This window comes from Rhinopithecus bieti, unplaced genomic scaffold (assembly GCF_001698545.2).
Source record: "Rhinopithecus bieti isolate Rb0 unplaced genomic scaffold, ASM169854v2 scaffold_61117, whole genome shotgun sequence".
NCBI lineage: Eukaryota > Metazoa > Chordata > Mammalia > Primates > Cercopithecidae > Rhinopithecus > Rhinopithecus bieti.
In genome coordinates this window covers 142550-152339 of record NW_016824934.1, presented here as the reverse complement: position 1 = coordinate 152339, position 9790 = coordinate 142550, and the positions used below count along the sequence as shown (strand labels likewise).

The 9790-nt window shown below is 46.6% G+C and overlaps 1 protein-coding gene across 1 annotated transcript in view; it reads left to right on the top strand.

The window, feature by feature from the left end:
* Window positions 1–202: 202 nt before the first annotated feature.
* Window positions 203–9790, top strand: part of LOC108522515 (uncharacterized) — a 40707-nt gene continuing 31119 nt past the window's right edge. Inside the window, exon 1 of the mRNA XM_017862748.1 lies at window positions 203–252. Within this exon, the coding sequence (XP_017718237.1) occupies window positions 239–252 (14 nt within the window). The 5' untranslated portion in view covers window positions 203–238. The remainder of the gene's footprint in view (window positions 253–9790) is intronic.

Sequence of the window (9790 nt, the reverse complement as noted above, 5' to 3'; positions counted from 1 at the left end):
ATCTCACAGACCTGTCTTATGGGGGTGACCTCTATCCAGGGTCCACACCTGACCAGGAAATGATTGGCCTTGGAGGAGAATAAGCAGAAGCCTCTCTGCCAGTCAAGGCCTTTTTAGCACTTTCCACAAGGAAATTGTTGCCTAAGCAGCCGCTTCTGCAAGTGGGGTGTGTGTATGGGCATGTGCCTGTGCACACTGGCTGCACCGCGGCTGGCCTGGAACATCCCTGGGCTGGAACATGCGGCTCTGCAGGTAAGGCTGTATTTTGGAGTTGGCCCTGGGCCAGGTGCTGGAATCTCCACAGAGACATTGAACTCCTCCGAGCCTCAGCTTTCTCATCTATGTATGGGCACAGTAATAGTTCCTACCTTATAGATGGTTGTGAGGGTCAAATGAGGGAATGTATGTTAAGCATTTAGTGTGGTCACTGGGGCATAGATTGTGCTCAGTGAGTGCTGGCAAGGGCTTTTGCTGCTGCTGTCATCATCATCATCATCACCATTCGAATTAACATCTTGATTTCCAGAATCCAACTTTTAGGTGATCTATTGCTTTAGCCTGATGTGAAAAGCAAAGCACTGTCTCGCTTTCCCCACCACCCCACTGCCCTCCAAGCAGCTTGCAGAGGCAGGTGGGAGAAGCTTTAGCCCAGGAACACCTTGGACATTTTGGATGTCCAAGGTGAGGACCACAGATGTGGGGTGGCTGGGGATGGAACTGAGATTGGCTGTGTTCCTGTCGCCTTCGGGGAGTGTGTGTGAAGAATATGTGTGGTGAGTGTGTGAGGGTGCATGAGTGTGGTCTGCACCCTGTCTGTGTGTGTGTCTGTGTGGGGCATGCATGCATGCTCTGGGTGAGGGGGCATGTGTGCTGGGTGTGCACCATGTAGGAATGCTTCTCAGTCCGTGTGTGTCAGGGCTTCTCTGCATTGACCCCCTCTGGGTTTCTCTGCCACACTGCTCCCTAACTGAGTGCATCTGTGCTTCTGCTGCTGTGTGTGGGTACCTGGCCCTTGAGTCCTTTCTAACAGTGGCCTGGTGGGCTGATTTGTGGGAGCTTCTGCTGCATGAGAGGGCTCCAGGGCTGAGGTGAATGGAGGCAGCACAGGCCTGCTGCTTCAGGAGGACTGAGTGCGGAGGCCTTCTGGGTCTGGAAACATCCTTCTCATGCTAGTGGAAGTTAAAGATTCTTCTTTCCTGGAGTAAAGACTCTTGGGTTACTAATTCTGAGGCACGATGGAGTTTAGAGTTCCACCCTGGACTAGTTCTCTCATTTTATGGCTGGGGATCTGAGACCTAGCCAGGGATGGGGCATGGCTTGAGGTGTGGGCCGTGGGGGCTGTGGGCTGCTGTTGGGAACCTTGCTGGCCCTACTCCCTACCCTGAATAGTGTCTCTCCGGGGCCAGACCCTGTGCAGAGGTAGAAGTCTCAGCAGAGAATCTGGCACAGATTCTTCTGGGCATGGCAGGGACTTCTCTGGGAACAGGCTCCTAGAGCGTAGCATTCCTGATAAACAATGAATAACTTTTTAGTATAGTATGTTGTAAATATTGCATGGAACATATTTATACTAAAAATTATTCATTATTTGTTTGAAATTCAAATTTAACCTGGCATTCTTATTTTTATTTGCAAAGTCTGGCAACTTAGCGCTAAATGGGCTAAGAGGCTGGGGGAGAAGTAGGGAGACCCAGCCCGCCATGTTCCACTCTGGCCAGCAAATTCAGGGCAGCTCCAATCAGCTCATGCCTGTTGAATGATTCCTGGGGCTCAGCCTTGTGCTGGGAGCATGGGGCTTACTCAGTCTGAGGCCCAAGGCCTCTGCCTACTAGATCCACATGGTCTAACTCAGTGGACCTAAATGGTGGGGCCAGGGAACCAGATTGTTTTAGGAGAGCTTTCCTACCGATGTGGCTGCTGTGTTTGAAATGTTAGGAGATACTATTGTAATGAATAAAATGCACATTTGTTCCAAGGCAAGCATTGCATAAGGGCTGTTGCTATTAAAACTTTTTCTCGGCCGGGCACGGTGGCTCATGCCTGTAATCCCAGCATTTTGGGAGGCCGAGGTGGGCAGATCACGAGGTCAGGAGATCAAGACCATCCTGGCTAACACGGTGAAACCCCGTCTCTACTAAAAATACAAAAAATTAGCCGGGCCCGGTGGCTGGCGCCTGTAGTCCCAGCTACTTGGGAGGCTGAGGCCGGAGAATGGCATGAACCCGGGAGGTGGAGCTTGCAGTGAGCCAAGATCAAGCCACTGCACTCCAGCCTGGGAGATGGAGTGAGACTCCATTTCAAAAAAACAAACAAACAAAAAAGCAAAAACCTTTTTCTCAATCCGGAGAACACCAAAAGCATAATTACCAGTGGAGAGGGACACATTTAGGGGTGTGATTTTCTACTGAAGAGTGTGAGAATTCTAGGACTTGACCTTTCATGTACCATAAACCCCATGGGCATGTGGTGAAGCCTATGGATGGACCCCTTCTTGGAATAATGTTATCAAATGTGTAAAATGAAATTCACAGGGCTGCAGAAGAAACCAATGCTACTAAAATACTCTTACCAAAGCATTCAGAAAACAGCTCTGATATGGTAATATGCGTGTTTCTTTATTGACACCTTAATGGTGATCATTTTAAAGTGGCGATGAATATAAATGATATTTGAAAAGACCTGCAACAACTCTGATGTGATTTAAAAATGCCTGTGATTTCGACTGGACTGGTGACAAAGCTTCAGGTTCTGCAAATACAACTGGAGATTTTTCCTACATCCATATTGAAAGGAAAGGCTACCTTTCAGCTGGAGCCTAGTGAAAACAAAGATACATTTTTTTACCATCTGAACTTATGAATGGCAGCATCATAGGAAAGGTAGAAAAGAGAAAAAAGGGATAAAATAACCCCCACATTCATGGACCCCTGAATTCTATTCCCAGACCGCTGGGTGAGAAGGGGCATCTGTGAATCCCAGGTTAACAGCATGTGCTCTCAAGGAAAACCCACAAGAGGATTAGAAAAGACTTCAGGCAAGAGTCGCTCATGCGCAGAAGTGGGGTGAAATCAGACAGGAACATGATGGGCAATCTGCAGGCATGGGCCAGTGTGCAGGGGGCTCCGTGGCTGCCCACAGGACCCAGGAAAGACACTAAGTATGCTCCTACCTGCACTGCCTGACCCAGTGCTGCAGACCTTGGGTTAAGCATTGCTCTCCAAGGTCCTTGCTGTGTGGGCAGACCCCGTCCTTCCTGAGCAACCAGCCACGGGTTGACACTGGGGGATCTGGGCTGTTCTGGGGAGAAGGTCCTGGAGGGAAGGACTCAGGCAGAGCTGCTGACCAGGTGAGACCAGAGACCCTGGTTCAGAGAGGTGCTGTGGGCAGCTTTGGAATGAGGGGGAGGGAGGCAGGAAGGGTGGGAGGCATATTCAAGCCAGAGCTGGGTTTTGTCTTCATGGGTAGGAGTGCCCAGGATGAGATGCATGTGAGAGGAAACCATGAGGAAGATTCTAGAAATCTATGCCTTTTGCCTCCTTCCTGAACTTCCTCTCTCTCTCCCCTCCTCCCACCTGGAATCAGGATCCAATTTCCTCTTTTTTCAAAATACAACTCAAAACAGATTTAATCTCAGAGGATTGTTCTGTGAGGACCTGTGGAAGCAAGTTGTTGCTGAGGTTGTAAGATAAAATAAAAGCTCTGAAAATAAAAGCTCATTCGGCACGTGAAGTGACTTGAATCCCTGGCTGCTGGTCACCTGTGTCCTGCCTGGACATCAGCTAGGGCCACATCTCAGGGTTGGTTTCCCTCCCCTACCCCTTCCTGTCCTAAAGTGGTCCCAGTCCATGGGGACCTTTCAGAAATTACCACCTAGAAACCCTAAATTTGGAAAGGGCCTAGCACTCTGTGACCTGTGATAATCCTCACAGCAGAGTTGCTAAGCATGAAGATTCCCAGGCCCCTTCCAACCGAATGAATTGGAATCTCCTAGCAGCTTCTGGGGATTCTGCTGCAGCTAGTGCATGAAGTCCACCCTGGGCAGGCCTTGTCCCTGGCTGGTAGCTTGCTCAGTGAGCTCCTGGAGGTGGTCCGTGTTGGGGGCCTTTCTTTATGCAGTGCGTCAGAGAGGGGGCTTCAGGACAGAACTTTTAAGCTCTTGAAAACTGTCTCTTGATAGCCACAATCATTCTGAAGTGCAGTGAGATGGGGTGGGGTAGAGTGGGGTGGATGTTGCCCAGTGTGTGAGATGTGGGATTCTTTGGTGCCAGGTGACAGAGGGTCAGCGCTGATGCAGTAGAATGTGTTGGAGTCACCTGACAGGGGTTGTCTGAGACACTTCTCAGGTGGCGTAGCAATGATGCTCCTGACCTCCCATCACTCAAGGCCAAGGGACACAAAGGACACAAGGGACACAGGCAGTCCCACGGAAAGGAGGGCTTTCCATTCCTCTGGAACAAACTGTGATCCACTGTGGGCAGCCTGCATTTATGGTCCTAGACACCCAAAGCCCTTCTCTTTAAGCTTTCAATTCCTACCAGGCCAGTATGTCCACAACTTTTTGAGCAACATTACCAAACCATGGAATGTAAGAAGTCTCCTCCCACAAACACACAAAACTAGTAATTTATTTTTCTTTTTGAGACAGGGTCTTGCTCTGTCTCCCAGGCTGGAGTGCAGTGGCCCAATCACGGTTCACTGCAACCTTGACCTCCCAGGCGCAAGTGATCCTCCCACCTCATCCTCCTGAGTAGTTAGGACTACAGGTGCATGCCACCATGCCTGGCTAACTTTTATATTTTTTTGTAGAGACGGGGTCTCACTATGTTGCCCAGGCTGGTCTCTAACTCCTGAGCTAAAAGTGATCCTACTGTCTTGGCCTCCCAAAGTGCTGAGATTACAGGTGTGAGTCGCTGTGCTTGGCCAAAACCGGTAACATTTTTAGTTTAAAATTTATGTTGAGGCCGGGTGCAGGGGCTCACACCTGTAATCCCAGCACTTTGGGAGGCCGAGGCGGGCGGATCACAAGGTCAGGAGATCAAGACTATCCTGGCTAACACGGTGAAACCCCGTCTCTACTAAAAATACAAAAAAATTAGCCGAGCGTGGTGGTGGTGGTCGCCTGTAGTCCCAGCTACTCCGGAGGCTGAGGCAGGAGAATGGCGTGAACCTGGGAGGCAGAGCTTGCAGTGAGCTGAGATTGTGCCACTGCACTCCAGCCTGGGCAACAGAGTGAGACTCCGTTTCAAAAAAAAATTTTATGTTGAGAAATGCATTAATATGTGTATGAAAATTATAAATATGTGACTACACTTATCATATGATCATCTGCCTTTACAAAATGGGACACTATCAGATGTCAGGAATTCATATTAGGGCTTGCTCAATGTATAAATGATGTTGAGAATTCTGTGATCTCTAATACATTTCAGAAGTGCTATACTGGTCTGTGAGATACTTGAGGACAAGAGTCAGGACTAGTGTCCCCTCATATCTTAGGATGAACTGTTATATTGGTAGCCTCCAGTAAATAATACCTTTTGACATTCATGCCCTTGTATCATTGTCTTCCCCTCATGGGCTTGAACATGTAAGCTGCTTTGGACAATGTAACATTGATAAGCATGATGCAAGTATAGATCTAATAAGCACTTGCTTCATGTCTTGCAGCTTGTCCTATTGAAATGCTCTCGAGGAATCTAGCCACCTAGCTGAAAAGAAGCATGGGTAGATTCATGAATGATGAGACAGCATATGGAGACTGGAGAAGCTAAGGCACCAGATATTTTAGTGCAGCCATTTTGGACTTTCTAGGCTAACTCAGTTGAATGAGTGGCATTAAGATGCCAGCTAGAGCAGAAGAACCAACCAGCTGAGCCCTACCCGAATTCCTGACCCACAAAATCATGAGAAATATTGCTGTTTTAAGCCACTAAATTTTGGAGTGATTTGTTATACAGCAATAGATAATTGAGATACTTGTAATAGGTGTGTAATAAATGTGTATGAAATGACTGAATGGCAAATCACAATTCTAGCCCTGGTGCTAATCTCTTACATCGGTCTTGGATACTCATTAAGCCTTGACCACATCTATTTTCTGGTATGATTCCTATGATGATTAATCTTATGTGTGAACTTGACTGGTTCACAAAGTGTCCAGATATTTGGTCAAACAATATTCTGGGTGTTTTATGAGGGTGTTTTTTAATGGGATTAATAATTAAATCTGTAGACTAAGTAAAGCAGATTGCCCTCCATAATGCAGGTGGGCCTCATCTAATCAGTTGAAAGTTTAAGTAGAACAAAAGGTTGACCCTGCCCTGAATAAAAGAGAATTCTGCCTGATAAACCTAAAATTGGAACATTGGCTCTTCCTGATTCTGCAGTAGCCTGCTAGCCTTCAGATGGAAACTGAGACATTGGCTCTGCCAATTTTGAACTTGCCACCCTCCATAATTGCTTGAACCAATACCTGATACTCTCTCTCTCTCTCTCTTTCACACACACACACACACACACACGTTCCTTGACTTATGATGGGGATATATCTCAGTAAACCCATCATAAGTTGAAAATATCATAAGTCAAAAATGCACTGAATACACCTAACCTATCAAACAGCACAGCTTGACCTGGGCTAATTTAAATGTGCTCAGAACACTTACATTAGCCTACAGTTGGGCAAAAATCATCTGGCAATATAGTAAACTGTAGAATATAAGTTGTTTACCCTCATAATTGTATGACTGATTGGGAGCTGCAGCTCACTGCTGCTGCCCAGCATCATGGAAGAGTATCATACCACATATTGCTAGCCCAGGAAAAGATCCAAATTGAAAATTTGAAGTATGGTTTCTACTGAATGTATATTGCTTTTGCACCATCATAAAGTGAAAAACATCATAATTCTGAACCATCATAAGTTGGGGACCATCTATGTATACATAGGAGACATATGTATACATATCTCCTATAGGTTCTGTTTCTCTAGAGAACCCTGACTAATATAGATTTTGCTACCAAGAGTGGATGCTACTATAACAAATACCTAAAAATGTGGAAGTGGCTTTGGAATGAGATAATGGGCAAAGACTGAAGAGTTTTGAGGTGCATGTTAGAAAAGCCTAGATTGCCTTGAAGAGAACTGTTGGTGGAAATAATACATAATATATAATAATACAATTCTTTTTTGTTTTTTTTTGAGATGGAGTCTCGCTCTGTCCACCAGGCTGATAACAGTGGACCGGATCTCAGCTCAGCGTGCAGCTCCGCGCCTCGCTGGGTTCCACGGTCCATTCTCACACAGCCTCAAACTCGGCAAACAAAGAGTAGGCTGGGACCCTACAGGCGCCTCCACCGCGCCTCGCACCGTCCTAGTTTTTTTGTAATTTTTAGTAGAGAGCGGGGTTTCACCCGTGTAGGCCAGGGTGGTCTCCGATCCTCCCTGACCTCCGTGATCCCGCCTCTCGGCCTCCCAGAGTTGGCTGGGATTACTAGGGGCTTGAGCCACCGCGCCCGGCCGGAAATATAAACTTTAAAGGCAATTCTGGTGAAGGCTCAGAAAGAAAAGAGTTGTAGAGAAAGTTTCTATCATCTAAGAGAATACATATATCATCATAAACAGAATGTTGGTAGAAATATGAACATTAAATGTGCTTATGGTAAGGTCTCAGAAATGAGGAGCATAATGTTGGAGACTGGTGAAAAGGCAATCCTTGTTATAAACTAGTAAAGAACTTGGCTGAATTGTGTTCAGCCAAGGTAAAACTTGGGAGTGATGACCTTGGATATTTAGCACAGGAGATTTCTAAGCAGAGTGGTGAAAGTGTAGCCTGGTTTCTCCTTACTGCTCATAGTAAAATGCAAGAGGAAAGAGACAAGTTGAAGGCATTGTTGTGCAAAAAGGAACCAGAATTTAAAGATTTGAAAATGCTGAACCTGTCCATATTTCAACAAAAGAGAAAACACATTTCTTTGCTTGGTGCGAACACCAAAGGCCTGTCTGGACAATCACTCCATGGAAAGATTCCCATGAACTTAACCATCTCAGCTTCAACCAGCTCAGCTGAAGCCAGGAATAAAGATGGGATTATACTAGCAGAAACACTTCCAGCTGGGACTAAAGAAAACAGAGAAAATGGAACAGAATGAAAGAAGGCTGTTGGACTTCTGGGATTCTATAGGACAGGACAATAGAGTTATCCAGCTTTGAACATGTGTTATCCTTCAAGAAAAGGGAAGAATGACCCCTGAAGACAATTTGGAGATTATCAGGGCTGCCACTCACACCCCAGGCCCAGGGGTATGGTTGTTTTTTCCTATTTTCAGAGAGCATGGCCACCTTCTTGGTTTCAGTGGGCCAAAATGTTGCCCAGTGCCTCAGGGGCAAGGCGACTAGCAGAGCTGCAGAATGGGGTCTACCACCTAGGGTGGTGGGGGTAATGCAGCTGCCCAGTGGGCAGAGCATTCAGCCAAAAAGGATTATTCATTCTTTTTTGTTTTTTGGAGACAGGGTCTCCTTCTGTCACCCAGGCTAGGGTGCAGTGGTGTGATCATGGCTAACTGCAACCTTGACCTTCTGGGCTCAAACGATCCTCCTGCCTTAGCACCCCTACCCCTGAGTAGCTGGGACTACAGGTGTGCACCACCACACCTAGCTAATTTTTGTATTTTTTATAGAGACAGAGTTTCACCATGTTGCCCAGGATGGTCTTGGACTCCTGAGCTCAAGTAATCCTTCTGCTTTGGCCTCCCAAAGTGCTGGGACTACAGCCTAATGGACTGCAGATCTAATGGAATTTTCCTTGCTAGGTTTTGGATTTGTTTGGGATCCATTGCCCCTTTCTTCTTTCCAATTTCTCCCTTTTGGAATAGGGATGCTTATTCTATGCCTGTCCCACCATTGCATTTTGGAAGCGCATAAACTTGTCTGGTTTCATAGGTTCACAGCTGGAGAGAATTTTGCCTTAAGATGAATCATACCTCAAGTCTCATCCATACCTGGTTTAGATATTCAGTGAGACTTTGGACTTGGAATTGATGTTGGAATGGGTTAAAGCGTTTGGGGGTGCTGGGATGGGGTGAATGGATTTTGCATGAGAGAAGAACATTAATTTTAGGGGGCCAGAGGATGGAATGTTTTGGAGTGAATTGTATCTCTCCACCAGATCACATGTGAAAGCTCTGACTCCCAATGTGACCCTATTTGGTGATAAGATCTTTGAGGAAGTAATTAAGGTTAAATGAAACTGAGCATGGTGGCTCATGCCTGTAATCCCAGCACTTTGGGAGGAGGTGGGCAGATCACTTGATGTCAAGGGTTCGAGACCAGCCTGGCCAACATGGCAAAACCCTGTCTCTACTAAAAATACAAAAGTTAGCCAGGTGTGGTGGGGCTTGCCCATGGTCCTAGCTACTCAAGAGTCTGAGTTAGGAGAATCTCTTGAGCCTGGGAGGCAAAGTTTGCAGTGAGCTGAGATGGCACCACTGCACTCCAGCCTGGGTAACAGAGTGAGACTTCATCTCAAAAACAAACAAAACAAACAAAAAAGGTTAAATGAGGTTCTAAGTGTGGGGTCCTAATCTGATAAATTGGTGTCCTTATAGAAGAAGGGGAAGTGCCACAGCTCTCCTCTCTGCATGCATGCACCGAGAGAAGAGACTGTGAGAGGGCACAGTGAGAAGGAGCAATTCAAGGAGAGAGGCCTTATCAGAAACCAATCCTGCTGGCATTTTCTTCCTTCCTTCCTTCCTTCCTTCCTTCCTTCCTTCCTTCCTTCCTTCCTTCCTT